Source organism: Pogona vitticeps, chromosome 5 (assembly GCF_051106095.1).
Source record: "Pogona vitticeps strain Pit_001003342236 chromosome 5, PviZW2.1, whole genome shotgun sequence".
Classification (NCBI taxonomy): Eukaryota; Metazoa; Chordata; class Lepidosauria; order Squamata; family Agamidae; genus Pogona; species Pogona vitticeps.
This window is the reverse complement of record NC_135787.1, coordinates 114,911,083-114,935,314: the sequence shown is the minus strand read 5'-3', so window position 1 is coordinate 114,935,314 and position 24,232 is coordinate 114,911,083. Positions and strand designations below refer to the sequence as shown.

The 24,232-nt window shown below is 41.0% G+C and overlaps 1 protein-coding gene across 50 annotated transcripts in view; it reads right to left on the bottom strand.

The window, feature by feature from the left end:
- Positions 1 to 407: 407 nt before the first annotated feature.
- The window catches only part of MAGI2 (membrane associated guanylate kinase, WW and PDZ domain containing 2), an 889,129-nt gene continuing 865,304 nt past the window's right edge, over positions 408 to 24,232 (bottom strand). For 44 of the 50 annotated variants that reach the window (XM_020789967.3, XM_020789971.3, XM_073000713.2 and 41 more), the window contains one exon: positions 408 to 3,466. In XM_020789967.3, coding sequence (XP_020645626.3) covers positions 2,670 to 3,466 — 797 coding nt within the window. In that variant the 3' untranslated portion in view covers positions 408 to 2,669. Of the gene's footprint in view, positions 3,467 to 21,846; positions 21,958 to 24,232 lie in introns of all 50 variants that reach the window. The other 6 variants (XM_073000721.2, XM_078394321.1, XM_078394325.1 and 3 more) reach the window with 2 other exon arrangements.

The following is a 24,232-nucleotide window of genomic DNA, read 5'->3' as shown; positions in this document are numbered from 1 at the left end:
TTTGTCCACTGTGGGAACAGACAGCTAGACAAGATGAGCATTTGGCCTGATCCACCATGGTTCATCTTACATTCTGATGCACAGCTCACTCATCATAACAGAAAACAGCATTTGCATACAGGAGACACTGATGTCAATGAAGCACTCAATCTACTCCAGATTAGTCCAAACTCTGAAATGTGGAATCTATTGGTGTGTGGGGAGGGGTTTGGGTTTGGCACTTTGGATAGCTGCTGTAAAGTGAGCAATAAAATCCAGCATGGATTCATGGACCCAGCAGTCTCCATGACTCTATGGCAATGACATATTGCATTTGTCACCAGTGTGTGTGCGGAAGGCAAGCAATACTTTCCTAAGATATTTTCTCCCCCCCCCCCCCCCAATAATAAATTCCACAGTGTAAACAGTTGGGAAAAAAAGATTCTTGGATATATATTTTATTTGAGTGGTTTAGAATATCATACAGTAAACAAGATTTCTGTAAAAGTTAATTTATCCATAGTGGTGCGTTTCATAAAAATAGTTGCTCACTTACAGCCTTTCTGTGACTATTAATACATGGAATTATATTTATAGCAATAGAGCTGTACAAGGTAAATTCACAGCTAACACTACACAGAAATATTATCTGGAATGGGGTTTAGATGATGTGCTGTCTTCACAGGTTATCAATTAAGCTGCATATAGCAAGAATTGCACAAGGAATTGCTGGCCCCTGTGCAAATTAGAGTTTATGCAAGCATAATCTCAACTGTTGGTTGGTTTTCTTCCCCATTGATTTTTTTCCTCCTGTTCCTTATGTGTAAGAAATAATATAGCCGGACATGCATTTCCATTTGGATTAGGAATGCTCTATCCAAAATCCAGATTTAATAAATTAACTGCAAATTATGCCAAATATCTAGATTGGGGATAAAGATATCTCTCTAATTTCTTAATTAAAAACTATATATATATTTTTGTAAACAGCTACATATCTTTGTGCTTTTTAAAAAAATTATAATGGGACTAGTTCTTAAATAAGCATTTTGTTTCCAAAGGTGCAAAATCCTTTCATTCCTCTTTTCTAGCTACTTTGATAGAAATATGTCTCCATACCTCCTGAATGACAAATGGAATTCCAGTTGCTCTCCCTGAGAAATGGTTTGGGAGAGTTAGTAAGATACCGTTCTCTTCCACCACTTCAGATCTTAAATGGCTAACACCTCCTCACCTCCTCACACTCTTCTCCAACGCAAAATGTCCATTGACCTTAAACAGCAACTGGACTTTGCTCGGTCAAGGAGCAGTGTGTTCTCCAGATGGCCTGAGGGTTTGCTAAAGACATGTCCAAGATATGCCCATCTTTGTGATTTTTTTTTTAAAAAGCCACTACATTATTACTGAGTGCATTTTTTTGCTCTTGTTTGTATTGCTGTTGCTGATTTTTAATTATTTTTACCATTTTTTTTAGCAAACCTCTCAATGGACTAATGGAGCTCATTGGAGAAGCAGCATTTCATCAGTGCAGAATGAAATGTTCTTATGGCACATGAGATTAGAAAGTTGAAAGAAAGAAAGAAAGACACAAGTAAGACTGGAAAGAAGAAAAGCAAAGCACAAGACAAATGCCTGGTGAACATATACCTTGACATAACAAACAAGGTGGGTTAGAGTTTTTTGGATCTCTGTTCTCAGATTCTTAGAGTGTGATGGCGGAACAGAAGTAAAAAATGGTCATACTAAAAGAAAGCTGACCAAGTGCTGAAACAGTTATGAGTTCCTTCAGGAGACAGAAGTTGTTCTGAAAGGAAAACGCAACTTTGAATCTTTGAAGAATCTCCCTCAATATCATAGTGGTCAGGCAACTGTATGTTGCAATTGTCAGTGTTGAAACTGGTGTAGTATCTGGTAATCCATATGGGGAGGGGCAGGGAGTAACCTGTGGTAGACTGCTTTTGAGGCTAGACAACTCCACCCTAACTCTTTTTTTCCTAACGTACAGAAATATGATTTATTCACACAAAAAATGGCAGTAGAAATGGTATCGCACCAGCTAATCCACTAGAGTTTTTCACCTTGCATAATGAATTATGCTACTGGTACTGAGGGGCCTATTCCGAAGTGTTAACAGTGGAGACATGTCATGGATGTACAGTTTCAAATGCTTCAAACCCTCATCTGGATATGTTGAGAACAATTTATATACAACATTTAACTCAGGTAAAAGATTCTATTTCCACTTTCAGCTTGCTTCGTGCAGTTTTATTTTAAGGCGATGTTCCAGTTTGTGATTGCTCTAACTTCTTCCAGTTTCTTGATATAAAGTTTGAATGAAAATCCCAAGTCCTTCATGCAGTGGAAAACAACATACTAAAGCTACACTGCACTGTCCTTGTAGTCAACTGTCCTTCATATTATTTTGGTTTCTTCCATAGCTGCCAAAAGTCTCTGAAATGAAACTGGGGACTGTAGGGTCACATTTAAATACTGTGTGACTACATGTTGGATCAAATGATGGAGATGCTATGCACGTTGTCATGGAATTACACATCACTGCTTCCATTCCTCAGTGTTTTGAGTGTGTATGTGTGTGACTGTTAAAATAAATAAAACTAAAAATGTGAGACAGAAGCTAGGAAGGATGCTCTGCATCACTGTGAAACAGTTAGAAGACAACAGTCACAAATTTATCTGCTCATGGCAGAAGTGCCAGATTTTAGTACACCAGGTAGCTTATCAGAACCTGGAATCTTCCATGGTCCTGGTGAGACAGTTGCCTTCCGAGCTGTCGTGTTGGTGCTGCGTGTGTTTATGGAGTGGAGATGTCCCTTCCGTGGGAACTCACTGGGCTTCCTGTCCAATTCCTTCTGATTGTGATCCACATCACTTCTATGGGAGCTGCAGCTATTGCTACTGTATGCCTTCATAGCACCAGTGGGATCTATCTTGGTGTGTTCAGAAGCTGCAGCCGATTTCTTCTCTGTAGCAACATCAGCATCTTTTGTACCAAGGCATCCTTTACCTTTATGGCCTTCCAGCCACTTTGATCTCCCAGCCAATTCATCATTGGTTCCAGCGCACCCATGATCTCGTACTCCAGCCTCGGCCATCACGTTCAGTCCAGCCGCCTTACTTTCTGACATTGGCCTGCTACTTTCGCTGGTCTTACTTTTTGCTTCTGAGCTTCCTTTCCTAGAAGCCTCTTCATGCTTTGACCTGTCTACCTTCTTAGGACTCGCAGACCTCTCTCTTTGCTCTCCTAACCTTTTCTTTTTGTGGCCATTTGCAGAAAGCTCCTTTGGTTTTCTCATTTCATGTTCCCTCTTAATATCCCAGGTTGGCTCTGGGTTTATGTGGTGGGAAGGGTCAGAGGGTTGGGCTAGATGTGATGAAGATAATGGTGAGACAATGTCATCAAGGGAAATGGTTACTTCCGGCAGACCTGGGGAGGTGGCAGCGGGAGAGCTCCAGGAGTTTGGTTCGTCTGTGGTGACAAAAGAGAATAAGTGTTAGTTCCATGAGTCCTTTGCAGAATACACATTCCAACGCTTACTATTTCAAAAACTTAGATTAAGTCTCCATTAAAAAACAAAAGGGGGCAAAGTGTGGTCCTCCAGATCTTTTTGGATTACAACTTATATCAGCCCTCATCAGCATCATCAATGGTGATAAGGAGTAAAAGGAACTTCAGTCCAACAACAGCTGGAGGGGCTTATTTAGCTCACCCCTGATTACAAGGTTGACATATCGTGGAGCGAACACGGGAGCAACATCAATGGAACTTTCAGCTCAGTAGCGATGGTTGTTTTTTGGAAAATGAGCACATCTAGATGGCACTGTAACTCTCTAGCAGACAGATTCTAAGTATCTCATAAAACTAAAAATTATTTACGATGAAGTCCTGTGAAACTGTTATAACTGGGTAGAGAAAGAACACTCACAGAAAGGAATTCTAAATGTTAGGTTTCAACATAGTTCTTTTAAACTGTCAAATCAAAGCTATAGTTGGCAAATTTGGATACAAACTGTGGCATACAGTGGGTGTTGCCTCTAGGGCCAAAATGCAGCCCCTGACACTCCAGGGGTTGTCACACAACTCAAGTGAAAGTTTTTTGTTGTTGTTTTTTGCTTTAAAAAACCCCTCCCATTTATGCCCTCCAAGTAATGTAATTCTGGCATATTTTGACCTCTCAGCACACTTGCTCCCTCCCAACCTCAAAAATCCTGTAAATATTCTTAAAACTTATTTGGCCACTTGAGGGCAGGAGAGAGCTTCTTAAATTTTGCAAAAGAAAACAATCTTTTAAGAAGAATATTTTTGGTTATGGGTTGTGGTACAGGAGTGCCACTCACCCCCCCATCCTAAAGCTAACTACATGCCCTTTTTGCAGCTAACAAAAGGGGGACTGTTAAAATGAGGAAATTGGCCGATTTGGGAATACTCACTAAAAGCATCCTTCTGCTACAGCCCTACTGCTGCCTGGCAAAGTTACCTGTGCCCATAGCAATTTCCAGTGAGACACTGGTCATTATGTTTAACTTTGGGGGAATGCACCAGATTTCCTAATTCAAATGGCTTACTTTGTCATCTAGGCTGCAATCCTATGTATGTGTACTGTACTTGGAAATAAGCTCCATTGAACACAATGAGATTTGCTTTGGAAAAAATAGGTGCAGTGGTGGGTTTTTAAACTTCATGGTGCTTTGAGTGCCAACTCAGCCAACGAACCAACCTTCCAACCAACCAACCAGTAAGAAACCACAGTTTAGGACCTGTGTTTTCTAGAACACACCTCATTAATAACATTCCTAGGCTTTTATATGCAAGTGCAGAACAATAAAACAGTACATTACCAGAAAACCAAAAGTAGACTGGGGAGGTTACCCTTCTGGGTCTACCGCTTGCTAAACTCCAAACTGTGGGGCTATGGGGTTTGTAGTCTTAGAAACAAGCTCTGTTGGTATTTGTATTGCCTTGGGGACTCAACTGCCACCCAGTTCTCCTGTGATCTGCTAGGGCAATGAATGAGCCATACATAGTAAAGCAGGGTGCATTGTTCCAAGTGTGCATTTGGAGCTTTTGAATACAGGTACTGTTTCTTGCAGCATGCAGCTGGACCATCACAAGGGTGTATTGAACGAGACATCTCCTTGAATCTATACTGCCATAAGCAAGAAACCTAAGTGTATCCGTATCATAGCTTTGGGCTGATGACAACTTCCTTCAGTCTCACTGGTGATACTTTGCAGCCAACTATGAAAACATATGTGATTCCTGATTGGCTGGGCTCAGATAGTGAAGGCAAGCAAAGCATCACAGTTAAAGCATAAAATATGCCACCAAAATGGCAGCAGTTAACAGAACAACAGTTGCAGAAAATGAGAAAGAAATACTGTAGGTATTAAGTATATTACGAACACGTAGAATGCAGGGCTTTAGTTGGCCGGGTTTTGCTTTGCTTGTTGTGATTTTCACACTACTTAAACGCATACTTCTTGCCTTTAAAATATTCAAGGGTACAACATTAGCATCACTCTTCTTCCATCTTCATAAAAGCTGCAGTTTGCTTTTTCTCCGAGTCATCATTTATAATGTGTTGATGGTGGAGGAAAAATCAAACCATCCACAGTGCTGGTCTATTCATTATTTACTGAGCCAAGGCTGTACCAAATGACTGACCACATAAGGATAATTATTTAACACATTTAAGGCTAATTTCATAAATTATATTCATGTTGATGATGCCAAACAGATTTTAATCCCTGCCTCTTCAAATTATCTTTAGCAACGAGATCATTCTGTGCCCTGAGGGATTAAACTCTCAAGTGTGACAATGAGAAGAGAGAAAGAAGGGGAGGGGGGATGAGAGAGAGAGAGAGAGAGAGAGAGAGAGAGAGAGAGAGAGAGAGAGAGAGAGAGAGAGAGAGAGGAGTCTGTAAAGGATAAATATGACAGAATGAACTTCATACTACTTAGGTTTTCATGCATCTAGGAACAGGCCCCTGGGTTGGTATAAACAGGCCTCACTGCCTACTTCTGCCCGTGGCAATCCCTCTAGCTCTCTAAAGAGCCCACATGGCAGGTCAGAGATCCTTGCTGAATGAGGTGAACTAGCAGGGAGAATGAGTTCGTTGAAAATCAGGTGGAAGTATATTTTTCTGTGAGCAGAGCCCCTTCCTCCATAGAAAGCATATCATGGATCTGACTTAATGAAATTGTTCGTCATCTGGTTGTTTTGAACTATTTGTGCTTTTTGTATTCTGTGACTTTTAAATTTTTATTCTTTCATTTTGATTCCTGTGCAGTACATCTCCCATTCTCTTGGCAACACAATTGCTCAATCACTTGCATTATTCTAGAGCAGTGGCAGCAAACCTTTTTGGGCCAGAGTGCCCAAACTGGGACGGGGGGGACACCAAAAACCCAGCGGGTGGCGTGCTGAAGCGGAACCGGAAGTGGCGGCAGAAGGGGAAATCCCGGGCATGGAGGTGCCTCGAGATCCCACTCCGGATCCGCTGCCTGGCCTGCTGCCTGTCGAAGTGCCAGCACTGCAGCTGCAGCTGCCTCCTCAGGTTTGGCTGCGGTGGGGGGGGGGGGAGAGCAGCGATCCGGTGACTTATGGCTTGCGTGCCCGCAGAAAGGGCTTTGCGTGCCAGCTGTGGCATATGTGCTATAGGTTCATCATCACTGTTCTAGAGGCATGCTGCCAATTTGGAAAGTAAATTAAGTGAGATGGAAAAAATGGGCTTATAAAGCTGCAACCCATTCTTTTGGATTCTGTGGCTCTGAATGTCCCAGCTTCTCAAAATTCTTTTGTGCTTTAGCCAAAACGCATCCTTGTGGATAAGGCAGTAAAAGGAAGACTTGTAGAGTTAACACCTAAAGCAAGAAAAAATAGGAACGGGGCCTGTCACGGGAACAATCAGGAGCACAATTCCAGACAGGCTCAACTGAGTACCATGGGACTTGATCCCCAGTAAGTGGTTATTAGGCTTAATAATGTACATAATAATGTAACTTCCTTGTATAGTTACATATGATAGAGATGTGTAGGAGGCCCATACGGTCAGATGAAGGCTACAGCTGCTTCTTTTGATCAACTCATTCAGAGCAGGAACAGACATAACAGAGAGTCCATAATTAGAAGATGAGATTTCAGAAGTTTCTGAAAGCACCTGAGTGCACATCTTTTTCATCTTAAGTCACGTGTAAATATGCTTTGATCTGTTATTAGTCTTTGGGTATTAAGCTCGTGAAGTGTGATTTAGTGAACAAATAAACTGCCTGAATCATTTCTCTTCAGTACTAACATGGCTTCACCTTTAATCATGGACTGTCCATAACATATGCGAGATCCAGTGTGGGGTAGTCGATAAGAGTGTCAGGCTACAACTCAGAGACATAAGTTCAAACAGAAGCTCTTGGGAGTGGGGAGTAGGCAGGTGGCACCAGTAAAACTACTCCTTAAAACATCTCATACACCTTGAAAACTTTAATAGCGTTGCCATAAGTCTCTCTCACAATATCACCTCTTTTGAGGACCATAGTTGTCACCATCTCCTATGAATCTGAATATAGGGAGAACTGGGCTGAATCAATCTGGAGCAGAACATGAACATTTTACTTTCTTGGAGAACTCCCAATAAGTTGATATAAGTTAATTCTTTCCAGCTCTGACTTGGTGACATGATTTTATATGTGCACTCATCCCTGCCCTCATCTGCCTGGGAACCACTTAGGCCTTTCTTTCTTCAGCTGAGAACACCCTGGCAAGTTGTCGTTGTTGTAGTCATCATCGTCTTCTTCTTCTTATGGAACAGTTAAAAAAAACTAGGGTATATTACAGGACGTTAAGATCAAGTGATTAGGATGGACGTCCGGCTTGACGCTGCGATGAGACAGCAGCAGGAGGACAGAGCTCTGTCCCCTGGGCTGAATTCTGACCTGTTTGGGACACCCCAGGGTGTCGAAACCACCCCGAAGAGGTGGTGAACTGTGGGGGGAAGCCTGTTGATCACGGAAGGGGGGGGGGAACGGGACGGTGGTCATCCCCGTTTGATCCAGGAAACTCCATAATCAGCCAACGGGCAGAAACAAGCAGCTTGGAAGCTTGCTTGCAAGTCGTCGGCAGCCGGCTAAGAGAAGCAAGAATCAGCTATCTGGCATCAGTGTTACTATCGGGTGAGATATATTTTTACAACTAATTGCTTATGATTACCCCTGGAGAAGACAGTTCCTATATACAGAAAAAAGAACTTGCTATCAATCTCAGCAATCATAGAGCAGCAGAAAATCTGGAGAGAGGGATAGCTGATGCAAAGAAAATAATTTAAAGATTAATGGGACATTAACTACTCATTCAAATACATTTAAAATATACTTCAATAATATTATAATTTGGCGTTATAAGTTAAGAAATTTTCTCATAAGTTATACTTGAGTCTGGAGTTTGTTTTGTCTACCTGAAGTCTTTTGGCATAAAGCCCAGGACAGTGACCTTGAGTACTCTACTGCTGCTTAAAGCTTGGAAACCTGTTTATTTCTTTTTGATTTTTTTCTGCCTGGCTAGATAAATTAACCCTAAAGTGGACTTTTAAAAAACTGTGCCTTGGGAATTAGTAAACCTGTGGGAATTAGGCCATCAGGCCACGGATACAACCACTGCATTCTACCCTGGTACTTTGGGGGTTTAAATTTGGTTCAGGCCTATTTTATTTATTTATTTATTTATTTATTTATTTATTTATTTATTTTATTTATATCCCGCCTATCTGGTCTGATTGAGACCACTCTAGGTGGCTTACAAAACATATAAAACAGCATATATAAAACAATTCTACGTTAAGAGAGGGTTTCAACAATGAAGGCAAAAGGTGAGGAAAGGGAAAAAAAGGTCAGGAGTTGATTAAGGGCAAGGCCTGCCGGAACATCAATGTTTTTAGTTGTTTTTTAAAAATACCCAGTGAGGGAGCCGCACGAACATCAGGAGGTAGATTATTCCAGAGGCGAGGAGCCACCGCCGAGAAGGCCCGATTTCTTGTCTTTTCCTTCCAGGCCTCCCTCGGTGTTAGGCTCCTCAGCCTCACCTCCTGGCTCGCGCGAGTGACACGGGTAGTTCTTGGTGGGAGAAGGCGTTCCGCCAAGTATCGAGGCCCTAAACCGTTTAGGGCTTTATACGTAAGCATCAAAACTTTGAAGTCGATGCGGAAACGGATGGGCAGCCAGTGCAATGCGGCCAGAGTGGGTGTGATGTGATGGTATTTTTTCACACCACTGAGAAGTCTGGCAGCAGCATTCTGCACCACGCCAAAGCGGACTTTTTGAAATGACTCTGGAAACTTGGAATATCTGTTTAGCTGGCATCAATTTGCCAGGGATCAATTAGGACACAGATACAATTATCGATCTGGACTGTGAGACTCGGGGACTTCGAATCTTGGCCTAAGTGCTTGGGCAGCTGGAACAGAATGGCACAAAAAGGACAATTTTGGGATGAAACAAAATCTACCCTTCAAACAATACTAGAAATAGTGAGATCCCATTACCAAGAGGCAAAATTATTCAATCAACATCTGAATTGTTATAGTCAACAAGTGACAGGGAACAATGAAGAAGGAAATGAGACTGTGCCGGATGATGTATGCCAATCAAAAGAGGAGCTGGAGAAATTTAATGGGGAAAACCTAAGAGAAACAACGTCAATCTTGGATCCGAAGAGAGTATTAAGGGAAGACAAGGGGAGAAAATCAGCAAAATTAACAACAACAAAAAAAAAGCCTGGAAGATCTATTGAAGATAGACCAAGTGCATAAAGAGCTAGTGGACATAAATCAGATGCACAAAATGGTTTCAGAGGGCATGAAAAATGGCAGAATGCCTAGAGACACAGAAACACAAAGTGAAAAAAGAGAAATGAGAGAGGGAATTACTTACAAAGATGAAAAAGGGGAAAACAAGAAGGGGCCCCTTAATGTTGAAAAACATGTATATATTTAACATTGGGAATAGTAAAGGGGTATATCCTTTATATTAAAAAGGAGAATTAAATTGAAATAAGGGAGCCCTAATCAGGGTAAAGATGTAATATGGTGGGTTTTCATTTTAGGTAAACTAAACTAGATTATAAAGCTGGGGCATGGATCTGGAACCACTTTCAATAAGAATGTTATTAGAAGACCTTGATAATATTGTACACTATGAGAGTAATATTATGATAGTAGTCATATTATATACTAAAATATGTACATGAATGGTTTGAATGTCTGAAAGATGTCTGGAATTTGGGGGGACAACCGGGAAGACACTGAGATGTAAAAAACAAATAATTGTAAGCAAAGCATGTAACACGATGTTTGACAAGCACAAACCAATGTAGATAGATTGAAAAACTAATAAAATGTTAAAAAAAAGATCAAGTGATTAGCTTCTCCAAAGGAAAAATCTTCAAAGACCATTATTCAAACCATAATGGTTCATTTGAATTTATTCAACCACCAGTAAGAGCATTGTTTTTCAGAACATATCTAAATATGAAAAATGCACGATGTTATGCATTCAGATTAATCATTTTGCTGTTTCTGTGCTTACAGGAAAATTTCAGGGACATTTGTTACTACTCCTGAAGCCTGTATTTGTCTTAATTCTTTAAGATGTGGCAGAGAGATAAATACAAACTTTCACTATCTGCATCAATATCATATTTTCCCTTTCCCTAGTAAGCTTATCAATTGTTCAAAGAATGTCACAGCATTTTTCTCGAGCAGAAAATGCAAAAATTTCAAATTCTACAGGCTTGCAATACCTTTATCAAAACCAAGTTGAATTCAATGATTGTGGGAGAGCTTTTGAGTTCCCCAGAACTCCTTAATCAACTAGGGCAGTGTTTCCTAACCTGGGGGTTGTGATCCCCAAGGCAGTTGCAAAGTGTTTTCTGGGGGTTGTGGGTCACCATACATGTTTTGCAGTCCTTGTTAAATAATTTCTTCCTTGACCTTTCAGAGCGGGATGTTAAAGTTAGCAAGTATGTGTATGTATGAGAAACAGGCCCTTTGAGGAAGAAAGAAGTCTCTACTTTTGGAGAAGGAATGACTTTACCCTATTAGAAATGCCTTTTTATGCAAGCGTGGCGGGGGGGGGTATCGGTGGTTACTTGGCTATTATAAAAGAGAGTTGAAACTTGAAGAAGACTAGAAACCACTGGGCTAGGTGGTTGGGGAGGGGAAGCAAGTAGGGGAAAGATGTAGTCTAAAATATGTAGCTAAGACAGAGAGTGCAGGCTTGATTAGTCATTGGTAGGTGTGCAGGTATCATGTCATAGCTAGCTATGCTTGTGGGAATGAAGTGAAGATGGTGGGTTGCCAGATGTGGAAAAGTAAGTCTGGCAGCAGTTCAGACATCTGCAGAGGTATGCTTGCTTTCCCACAGACTCTTAAAAAAATCACCTAGTCTGATAAATCCTTCTTTAGGACAATAGATTATGGGTGACATGCAAAAGCAGCAAACATTAACTATTTGTTTGTTGTATTAGAGTAGTTTTACTACTGCAGCTGTGAAGAGGTTCTTGAGGGATTTTCTACCTCCTCTGCCAAAGGACACTGGCTGGCGGTGGAGGAGACATTGCTCATTATTCTACCTTAAACAGTGAAATCTCTTGGGACAACTTTCCTTCTAGCCATTATTCCATATGAGGTCTGCTAGGCTTTAAAAACATTCCCAGATGTCAGTGACAGAGCTGGAAAATACCATGCTACAAGTAACAATATTTGCCTGTTAACATGTTGTTTTTGGGATAGCAATGCTATTAATGCTTTTATTATATTAAACAAATTAACAAAATGCCTAGCAATTTTCTTAATTTGTATTTTGCTTGTTTTTAACATGCCACTGTTTTGCTTCCGACTTATGGTGGCCTTAGTAGGTTTTCAGTGGTTTAGGTATCTGGCTATAGAGCCAGAAGTTGTGTCTCTGTCCGTCCTGGGAGAAGAGTCATCCTGTGTCTCCTTGGGCAAGCTGCATTGGCCCAGGATACTTCCAGAAGAAGGGAATCATCAAATGAGTATTCTCTTCCTGGAAAACCCTGGAAAGGGTTGCCATGAATCAGAATCAACTTGATGGCACACAGTTATTATTTACTAATGCTCCTTGCCAATGAGCTTCCATGGTGTTGCAGAGATTTGAACTCAGGTCTCCTGAGTCCTAGTCCAACACTATTATACCACACTGGCTCTCCACTATTGTTTTCTTAGTTGTTTGTATTTTAATTGTATGTTTAAATGAAGTAATAAGGAACTAACAAGCAATATAAAATATTATGCCGTTTTTATACAAAGAGTAACTAGAACAGCTAACGTCTCAGGAGTAACTACTAAGGAGTTCCACTTAAAAGCAACTTTCCAACCTTTGAATCTGCCTTCACAGGAAAACCAAAGCAAACCTGCATTTGAAAATCAAAATAGCCTACATAATAATCATGTCTACCATGAAGCAAGAGGTTGGCAGAAGGCAGGACACTTTACTCTTTTGCAGCTATAATTATGTAGAAAACTTGTTGATTTATGACATGGCTGCAGTGGTGTCATATCAGAAATTATATCTGAGCCCTTTGCCATGAAATTTAGCTTGTGACTGTCATAAAGCTGACATCTTGTAGTCTTTGATGATTCCTTTCTGGTAATGTGATGTCCATTACTTATTTGTTTGCAGCTTTCACAGCTCTTGAAAGTCTGTGGTTCAATCAATCAATCAACCAGTCAGTCAGTCAGTCAGTCAGTCAATCAGTCAGTCAATCAATCAATCAATCAAAAAAGCTTAAGTGGCAGGAAAGCTGCATCTGGGCCTAGTGTCCTGTTCATAAGTATTGTGGCCAAATCTAGCACTTGGTTTGATCAGCTTCAGTACATGAAAATCGAGGGAGGCATAGACCTCATCTCTTTCTTCACCTCAGGCAAGCACAATGGCTCGAGTTAGCCCTGGGTCACCAGTGGGTATGGGTAAAGTTACATTTGGAAGGTGGGCTGGGGGATCCTGGGCCTTCTAGCTTTGGAAGCAGCTGGCTTCTGGTTAATGGCAGGGAGGGAAGGGTTTCCCTCTCCTTTCTCCTCCTATCTTTCAAATGCTACGATACCGGGGTGTTAACAAAAAAGATGAAGAGACAGAAGAAGGATGAACAGAAGAAAGACAGAAAGAAAGAAGAGGGAGGAAAAAGAGGCCTCACATTCATTCTTACCAGTCCTGCAGTTGCCACTATAGCCAAAGCTGGCTTAGTAGCAGCTGGGAAAGAGCATGGGAGGGGAGAGCCCATCAGGCTATACCGCTGGGAGGTACAAGTGCACTAGATTCCAAATGGGGCTTAGCTTAACAGAACCATTTCCCCCTGTGGGGGTCCGGAGCAGCTTGATTGAGCACACCCAGCTCTGGGCGAAACAATGTGTATATATGCAAGTAAGCACACACATGTATTTGACACTAATCTCTCAGGGAACACCCCCCCCCCAAGGAGAACAGCTGACAATGCTAACCATTGTGAAAGCATTGCAACAGTCAGTTGGTATGTGCAACCAGATACTTTTTGAATTTCCTTTTTTTGCATTTTCTTCCTTTCAAAAGAAAGAAAGAAAAAAGACATGAGTCATAACAGCACTCTAAGAGCCTACTCTATTCACCTTTGCTTATCTTTACTCAAAAGAGGCCATTGTGTGTGTGTGTGTGCACGTGTGTGTGTGTGCTACGTGCTGTTAGGTGAGAACTTGAACTCTCGAAAATCATTGATGCCTCCTGTAAATTGGAAACACTATGTCGGAAGGCGAGATGCTTGCTTAAAGAGGAATGAAGATGAATGTTCTGCAGAAATTACTTCTCAGCAAGGTACCATGAGATGGATATCAATGTATCAAGGGGGAAAACACCTTTCAGTTCAAAGAGAATGTGGCCTTAATGAGAAGAACATTCTCAGGCAGCCTGAACGTTGTTTTGTGCATCCATTTTTTATAGAAAAGTTGCTCTACCAGGAAAGGAAAAAGGCATGGATTTGATTCTGATTAGCCAAGAGATGATGACAGATCAGGAAGAAAATCATTGCAGAATTTAGGTACTGCAATGAATGACCTCATTTGGGGAACATGGAACTCCTCTGATGAATATTATTCTCATGCAAAGCCCATTACTGGGCTTTTGCTATCACTCCATTTACAGGGATCCGCATTATTTCTTAATGGATAAATCTGAAGCAACAGCGAAAATACATCATGAATTTTCAGCGCCATCTCTGTTTCCAGGATCATTTATCCTTCTGTAATAAAGTTAATGACAACTATTCTGCCTCATGGCAAAGTCAATTTGAATGTTGGCTTTTCTTTAACAGCCAACTACAGAGGGAGTTGCTGCTTTTGAAGAGTAAAGAGCTAGCGGCAAACTTTAAGTCCAGAAGTTATTGCAGCATTTGAAAGCAGCACAGTGTCTCAGACTGAATCCATTATGATAATCTGTGCAGCTTATTACCTCTGCACACCTATAGTCGTTTGTGGGGATGGACACAGAAATGGATTCTAAACACCTTGGAGCAGGTGGCTGGACTAAATCCATACTGCTGGTCAGATGCTGAGCCCAGCAGAGCGTTCCAATGGGCCCCAAACTCACTGTTCAGTGATGTTCCTCCATAGCGCAGGCATTTTCACGCCCTCGGTAAGCGAGGGCAGGGTGCAAAAACGCTGCGCGTGGCCATTTTGGGTCTTCCGGCGGCCATTTTGGAACCGCCGAACAGCTGTTCCCCTGACATCGCAATGCGAGGATTGGTAAGCGAAATGCTTACCCATCGTCCCAAAGCAATTTTTGCCCATTGGAACCATCGTTATGTGATCGCATTAGCGATCCAAAAAACGGATCGCTATGCGAATTCGTCGTTAAACGGTGCGCTCGTTATGCGAGGCACCACTGTATCAATAACATAAACCAAATGAGCACGGCCTTTGGAGGGAGTGTATCCAATGGAACACTCAAGCACTGAGCAGTTCACCTGCCTACCTGCTCCAGAGTCCACATATGCTGTGAATCCTTATTAACATATTAGAGGAAATAATTTCATTTCTAATCACATGTGCTAGAGCCTTGACTAGCTGGCAACCATGATAGCCTTTCTTTTACCATGCATAGTGGAAAGTAATGGTCCAGTGAGCGAGCAGGAAGGCAGTGCCAGCAAAACAGGCTTCAAAGGAGAAAGCAGTAAGATGGCAGGGAGGTCCTCCCTCTGAAAGCACGTTGTCTGAATTTCCGTCAAAACCAGCAGTGCTTCTGCTCCTTTGTTTCACTTGGTTACATGATAGCTACGGCAAAATATCTGAATCTGCTGGGTATTCTGCACATTGAGTCCAGAATCCTATCAGAGATTTGCACCAGCATAAGGGTAACTGCATAAACTACAGTTGAGTATTGCCGCTTGCCTTCTTGGTATTTTGCCAGTCACATGAATCCTTTATTTATTTATTTCATTATTTACTTATTTGTTTTTCGGCTTTTACTCCACCCATCTAGATTCAACGAATCTACTCTGGGCAGCTTACAGTCTGAATATAAAACAAGAATTAAAACAAACAATATCAAACAACAAGATGGCAAGATATAGGGAACTAAGAAATGGAAGGGGAGGGGGAAGGCCTGCCTGAAGAACCAAGTCTTCAGCTTGTGAGCAAATTAGTGAGCAGCAACTCCTTAATTAGGGTCAATTCACTGCCACAGTTTACCCAATTACACTTTTCCCAATGTAAATCCCAAAGGATTCTGGCTCTAGTTACCTTGCTAGGACCCTATTTTGATTCTACTCTCTAGCTGATCTCTCTGTTTGAGCTTTAGCACCCTGGTTATTCACATTCACAGTTTGACATGTTAAAAGTAATTAAAAAGGCAACTTTCATATTAATAATTCCACTTTCTTCAAAAGCATTTTGGCTAGGGAGAAAGAAATTCTGCCAGAATGTCTCTTACACAGAGCAGAAGGAAAGCCGTGAAACCTATATCCCAAGTTGCTGTAAAATTAGAAATTATAATGAATTTTAGATTAGTTTTTGTTAAGGTAATTAAGTTATGTTCAGTCACAAGAGATACTCATAAATAACATCACAATATTGTTAACAGTAATAAATTAATAAATGAACTACACACACACACACACACACATACTGTATATATATATACACAGTGGTGCCCCGCATAATGAGCGATTTGTTTAACGATGAATCCGCATAGCGATGAGGTTTTTGCGATGTTTTAGATGGCAAAACATCAAGCGTTTCGCTTACCGATTATCGCATAATGTTGTTTTAAAAACAGCTGATTGGTGGTTCCAAAATGGCCTCCGGGTAAATAAAATGGCCACCCGCAGTGTTTTCGCGCCCTTTCCTCGCTTACTGGGCAGCGAAAATGGCGGCCGGATGGAGGATTTTCACTTAAAGGTGAGTTTTCCCCCCATAGGAACGCATTAAATGTGTTTTAATGCATTCCTATGGGCTTTTTTGCCCTGTATAGCGACGAATCCGTATAGCGACAATTTTTTCGGAATGGATTATCGTTGCTATGCAGGGCACCACTGTGTGTGTGCGCGCGCGTGTGTGTATCATAAGTATCATAAGCATATTTATTAACAAAGTCCATAAGGGGCTGTTACTTTAAGCAATCAAAAATGCTGCTTAAGTGATCAGCTACTGAAAAACTATGAGTTAGTGAGGAAAACAGGAAACTATGTTTGCATGTATAGTAATAATACTGAATTATGTGCAGAGATAATAAGCTGAGATATGAACATGTTTTGAGGCCCTGTGTTCTGGATGTTTGCTTCTGCTTTGGGTTAATAGGGAAATAATCTAAGACGTCATCCATCAAGTTTTGTTAGCTTATTTTGTTGAAACCAGGAAACTATGATTAATAGTTTTGGTATTATCCCAAATATTATGTCATGCCTGGAAACTGGTTTAATATCTTAGCTTGTCTCAAGCCTGTTAACCATGTTTTTCAAGTTAGGGCAGGAGAGGAAACTCTAGCTAATAGAAGACTTCCTGGTTTGCTCACCTGCTCACAGGAAGGGAACGGCAAAGTTCTGCACAGATAGCCATAAGGTTTTTTTTCATATCTCAGTTTAGTAAGCTTACATGTGATTGTTCACCATGGTGAGAGACAGTGTCACATTTTATTCCATGGCTGTTTTAAAATAGACACTTAAAAAATTTACAGGGTAATTAATTACCATTAAATATGATAATAGCCACCAACCTAGAAGGTTGAAGACCATTTTCTGCACTTATCTTCATCTTATGAAAGTAATATAATGGCTGAAATCCTGTCACTTAACATAGTAAGCTGCAGATAGAGTAGGCTCATTAAATCAATGGAACCTATGGAGGACTTGACTTACCAAATTCCCACTGATCCAGTGGGCCTAACTGTAGTTGCTGCTTACTACACTAAACAACAGGAATTCACCCATTGTTTAAAATAACTACCCTCTTACTCTCTTCACAGGCGCGGTACCATTTATTATCGACACCTGTATTTTTCACCTTGAATAGTGGTTCACTCAGAGGCATGAGACTGTTAGAATCTTTTGGATATCATATTTTAATTGAGGGCTATAGAACAATATTATTCACTCCCATTCTAATCCATGTAATTAATCTCTTCTTTTCCACACCACAGGTTTTTGAAATTGGTATTGATAGAAATGAGAGCATTGCTACTGGGAATGAAACATTAATATGAATGAATAGTTTGAGCTCAGTCAGGGCTATCATACGAGCAAATGACAATATAAATTTTTTACTTTTTTTGTCGCATCCAGTGAGGGCGCGAGAGATGGTACCTTAGGAAGTAAGAGGAAGGAGAAGGCTGCCATCGTTAAGCAACAACTAAGGGGTGCCTCCTCCCCTTACCGGTAAGAGACCTGAAGTAGACAGAAGTGGTGTGAGAGAGTCAACCGTCTGGGTCCCCATGCAGCCCCTGTGGCTATAGTTGGAACTGCTAGGTAATTTCCCTGGTAGTGAATGGAAGTATTTACTTGAATTGGGGCTGAGAGCTGACCTGCCAAAGAACGACTTAGTGCGAGAGGAAGCACCTCATTTCCTGGCAAGCAGGCGCCTTCCCCTTTTCACATGTTTTTGGCAAGGTAGCCTCTCGCAGGCAAAGGAAAAGAGAAATTTCTCCATTTACTTGCAGAAAGATCACCAAAGAGAGGAAGGCACAGAAAACAGAACCAAGAAAACTGAAGTGAGAGAGTAAAGGATCCAGAAAAAAATGAGAGAGAAAAGCCATAAAGAGGAAGAGGGAAGCAGAGACAAAGAAAAAAGAGAACCAGGAAGGGCGGGTTGGTGGGTGGAGGGAACCACCCTACTTTTTTGTCATTGAGCAAGCTCTGAGAAAAGACATCATATCACTCCAATCACCCTGGGATTGCAAGTGAAATTTGAAGATGCAGCGTAGACAGGTGGAGGTTGTCCACAAGAACTTGTAGATGGAAATTTAAGAAGCAGAAGAAAATGTTCCTTAACAAACATATCTCACTGTTTGAAATATAAGTCTCGCGAAACAGTCAACAAAACAATCTGTGTACATCTGAAAATAAACTACACTTCCATGTGGTACTCATTAAGAATTTCGTGCCATTTCCTTTTTATTCCTCCAACAAGAACAAAAAGCTGGTGCTTATTTCACCACTGAGTCTCTGGTTACCTTGCATACCTAGCTATTATGCTTCATTAACGTCAATTTACTAAGCGAGCTCATCTTTGGGCTCAGAAGACAATTCCAAGGGTTTTGGCAGGGTGATTCATGCCTTTTGACTAAGCATGTGTCAATTTGAAAAATGGATCCCCTAATAACACAGTACATTTCTCCACAAATCATTATTTGTTTATACCAGTCTCCACTGCCTTTATAGTAAACACCCACTCCACAGTAGATACACAGATATAAAATTTATGAATGATGAATAATTCTGGTTGTTTCAAGATTACAGATGACATCCATCTCATACTTCTTGAGATTCATTGCAGACAATGTGCTGCCTAACTACAAAATTCTGCACTCCTGTGAAATCTGCACTGCGTTTCATGTGTATTCGGTCATGAACCCATTTAAAAAACATGAACAGTTAAAAATGGGTACAACCGAAAACTTAATTTAGTCAAGGGAGGCAAATATGTACAACATCATACCTACGGTGGATAAAATACCAAGACCAAAATCCAATTACAAAAAACAATGCACACAAGACTAATTGTGCAGAAACTATTCTCTGGTGTGTTGACCTTTGTGTGATTGGTCACACTAGTGGTGACTTTTCAACCTGTGCACAACTAGTCACATGACAGAGAGCCTGCTGGACAGGAGGAAGAGGGAGGCTTGTGCAATTCCCTCTTCCCAACTTTGCAAGTGAATGGGATTCTGGGTGAAATCTTAAGAACAATTGCAATGCACTGTTGTGGCTTTTTGTTTTGTTCTGAGCTGAAAAGCCAATTTTAACAGCTTCCCTTTTGCCAGTGAGCTGTTCTCTCAAACTGTCCTGCATTATGGGATGCACTGATGAGTCTGGAAGAAAAGAAAGGCATAGAGAATCTTTTGGCTACTACACCTCTTATCTCTATAAATTCTGAACGTGGAATTTGGAATCAAAACTATAATGTCTAAACTTCTAAATCATCAGTTTTGGCTACACGAGAACTGTAAATTTGCATTCTGGAAAACTTTGTGATGGAAAACTGCATCTGAGTCGGAAGGTCTTTTATTCTGACCTCTTAATTAATGGATGAAAAGTGCATATGGTTCAGTGTATCGTTCTGCCAACAGCTTGTTAAGCTGCGTGTCAAATGAACTGAATAAACTGAGGCCTAATGTATATCCAAATTATCTTTGCCTTCTAGCCATAATCTGTATGCTGCCCTGCATCTTTCAGTACAATCCAGTAATATTAAACACCAGGAGGAAGCCCACAAAATAAACTCAAAAATAGATGAAATCAAAACCAACCACGACCCCCCCCCTTTGAGCCAGCTACAATTTGCAGAAGCACTCAGTACATGGGCCACATAGGGCCACCTATTCTGGACCTCCACATCAAATATGAATATAGTAATAAAATCCTGTTGTTTTGTTCTCTGAAACCAGAAGTGGGCTAATGGTCTCATTTGCTTTTATCGCCGAGGCATGCTGTGATCTGCAGTAATTGGGGTGGGTGTGTCTCCCCCAGTCCCTTCAAGCATGCCCATGTTTGATTTATAGGAAACTTAGAGATAAATACTATGGATGTTTATTCTAGTTTCAGTTCAACTGAATTCAAGTAGACTTTTCCCCAAGCAATATGTACAGTGGACCCTCTACTTACGGAATTAATCGGTATTGGAATGTTGGCTGCAGGTCGAAAAAATCTGTAGGTCGAGTCTCCATTGACCTACAATGCATTGAAAACCGATTAATGCCTTAACTGGCCATTTTTGTTCTATTTTTGTTCCATTTTGGGTTTTTCTGGTCTGTAGGTCGATTCTCTGGCTGCAAGTCGAACTTAAATTTTGTGGCCAGAGAAGTCTGTAACTCGAAAAGTCTGAAAATCGAGCTGTCTGTAAGTCGAGGGTCCACTGTATAGGATTGCAACCTTAAGTTCATGCTTAACTCTAGAAATCAATGAGATGACAAAGTGCACATTTTTAGCAGAGTAATTTTCTATGCTATCATTTTGTAGGCTTGAAAGGGCACTTCTAGCTCAGAAATTTTTGATAGCACTGCAAGGAGAGAGTTGAGCCAATAAAAGCTGATACAATGAACCAGGTTTTTAAAAAGACATTAATTACAAAAAGCATGGAGGAAAGCAGCAAAAATTCCATACACATTATTCTGCAAGTGGAAATGGACTATTTTACTTTGGATCAATTATGAAGATGATGCTATAGATAAGACATACTAAACTGAACATCAATGAAGATAGTACACATGTTTTAGGAAAAGTGGAAGTGGACAAAAATACAGCCAATTCAATTTAAATTGCAATCCTAAATGCTGAAGATACATAGGAGCAAGCACCAATGAACACAAAACCTATTCCTGAGTAAACATGCATAAGATTTGTGCCCAAGACACCTAAGAGACGTCACAACAGAACAACCTACTGATTTCTACCAGTTCAAGTTCCATGAAACTTTTCCCCCACCACCATTTGTATGTTAAGCAGCATATGAACTTCAACATATCTGAACTTGGGAAAACTTATCAGCCAAACCATAGTTCAAACAAAGCAAGTTCAATCCTAGCTTGATAACAAACCGTGGTTTAGCAACTAGTATTCCTTCAGTTTGAGTGTAGTAAGATACTCTGGTTAATTTGAAAGTTTTGTAGATGTTAACCAGTTAGTTAGTTGCAGTTGGGCCAGAGAGCAGCTCAGAAGACAAATCCATGGATCACTGCTTCTAATGGATATACATAATATGAGCCATGGTTTAACATTATGTTCAAACTGGGCCTATGAATTCAATGAGGCCATCTAACCATATGTAAGATTGCAGCCTTAGAACATTTCATGTTTGCATTTTGGAATTTGTGTTACAAAACAAATATTTTTATAAGTTTCATAAAAACACATGAAATATCCTGAAATGTGGTGGAAATTAAAGGATCAAAGCACAATCTTATTTTTTTTAAAAGGTCATGGTTTTACTTTACACTTTTGTATTATAACTTTATTAGTTTATTATATTTTCAGCTTTGAGGATGTTTTAGTATTAAAAGGCAAAAAACAAGTTAATATGTAAGAGAAAACTTGGCAAAGGCTAGTTAAACTATCCTGTAAAATGAAGGTATATTAGTGAACAGTAAATATACATGCAAAGTTTACACACCGTGTCTTTAGGATGGCCCAATAAGTAGAAATATGGGGAGCCATGCTTGTCACTTTTCATGCACATGGAGAGGCTGGAAGGTACCATTCCTAAAGGAAGGGGAGGAACAGCCTAGGACCAATCATTAGAATTAACAGAACCAGTGACATAAAGACATTTATTATTACTACTACAGTACTATTATTATTATTGCAAAGAATTATTAGAACAGCTCAGTAAGATGTTTATAAGCAAAAGCCAACATTTTATAATACAGATTAGACAAAGAAGCATGCAGACAGTTAATATTAGTGAAATAATGACTAGCTACAAATATATTACAGAAGCAGACTCTAGAAAAAAACCCTGAAATGTGACATTCTAGAATGCAACAAATGTTTTCCCCCCAAAAGTTGTCCTGAGTCAGAACACTGAAAAAAAGAAGGTTACTTACCTGTAACCATAGTTCTTCGAGTGGTCCTCTGTGAATTCACACATATGGGTCTTGTCTGCGCCTGTGCTGACGATCTCGGAAGATTCTAGAGCCAAAAGTAACAATTTTATGGTGTGATCTCCCATGAGGCAATGCTCCTCCTACCCACCATCGCCCTCAGTTCCTAGGATATGTCCGCTGGGCTAAAGTTATGGAATTATAAAGGCACCATGACGGACAGAGGGGAGGATGGGTGGGTAGCGTGAATTCACAGAGGACCACTCGAAGAACTATGGCTACAAGTAAGTAACCTTCTTTTCTTCATCATGGCCTCTGTGAATGCACACTTTTGAGTGACTAGCAAGCTTAACTTACTGGCAGGTGGGACATCATGGTAGGAAAGAAGCTAAGACAGCTCTGCCCAAACCAGCATCAGTGCGTGCTCTGACATCTAGCCAGTAGTGCTTGACAAAAGTCAATGGAGTAGACCAGGTTGCAGCATGGCAGATATCTGGAATGTCTGTGCCACGTTGGAAGGCAATTGAGGTGGAAAGTGCTCTGGTGGAATGACCCTTGAGCTGGTCAGGTGGTGGTTTCCCTGACATTTGGTAAGCAATAGATATAGCCTGCACTATCCATCTGGAAATAGACTGAGAAGATGCTGAGTTTCCCTTGTTGGGGCCATAGAAACAGATAAAAAATCTGTTCGTGGTCCGGAAGTCCTTAGTTCTCTTCAAATAGAATGCCAGGGAATGTCGAACATTAATTTTGTGGAGCATGTGTTCTAGAGAAGATGATGGAGATTTGAAAAAGGAGGGTAGAATGATTGGTTGGTTTCTATGGAAATCAGTTACAATCTTTGGGAGAAAGGAGACATCAAAGTACAGAGTCACCTTGTCAGGATGAAATTGAATGAAGGGAGGGTCTGACCTAAGGGCAGCGAGCTCCCTGGCTCTCTTAGCTGAAGTGACAGCTACCAAAAATGCTGTTTTCTAGGTAAGTAGTTTGAGGTTGCATGTGGCCATGGATTCGAATGGAGGGTGCATAAGCAAATTCAGAACAATTTGCAGTGACCATTGAGGGGTAATACGTTGAGGTGAAGGGTGGGTGTTTTTAAGTTCTTTGAGAAGCTTTTTTACAGCTGGATGAGAAAAGAGTCTTGCAGAAGGGGAGTCATCAGTTTGGTGTGCGACGATCGCTGCAATGTAAACTCTGAGAGTTGGGAGAGATAAGCCCAAATTGAAGAGATGAAGAAGGTAAGTGAGTAAAGTTTTGATGGAAACAGGTATGGCAGGTAAGTTGTTGTCCTTCGTGTATTTAAGGAAGGACTTCCACTTGTTTTTGCACAGGAGTCTGGTGGGTGGCTTTCGAGCTCCATCTATGACTGATTGAAGGTCGGGAGTATCCTCCAAGCTGTCAAGTGAAGGGACGATAGGTCAAGGTGGTAGACTATCCTGTTGTCTAACGTCAAAAGATCGGGGAGCAGAGGGAGTCGAAGTATGTCCGTCGAGATCGATTGCAGGTAAGGGAACCTCAGCCGCCAGGGGGCTATCAAGATTGCATTGGAGTGGAAGTGATGGATTCGAATCAAAGTTCATTGTATTAGTGGAATCGGGGGAAAGAGATAAAGAAGTCCCCTTGACCAATTGATCATGAACACATCTCCTATGGAACCGGCATCTGTTCCAGCTCAAGTGCACTAAGTCGTGCATTTTGCGTTTGATCTCGAGGCAAAGACATCGACATCTGGTTTTCCCCAGAGGTGGCAGAGGAGGTGGAAGATCGAAGTCTTGAGGGACCACTCATGTGATCTCAATGTGAGGCGACTCAGATGGTCTGCTAGATAGTTCTCCTCTGTGGAGATGTGCACCACAACTGGAAAAATATGGTGTTGGTAGCACCATTCCCAGAGGTTGACTGCTGGGTGGAAGAGGGAGGAGGAGTGGGTGCCACCCTGTTTGTTGACGTAAAAAA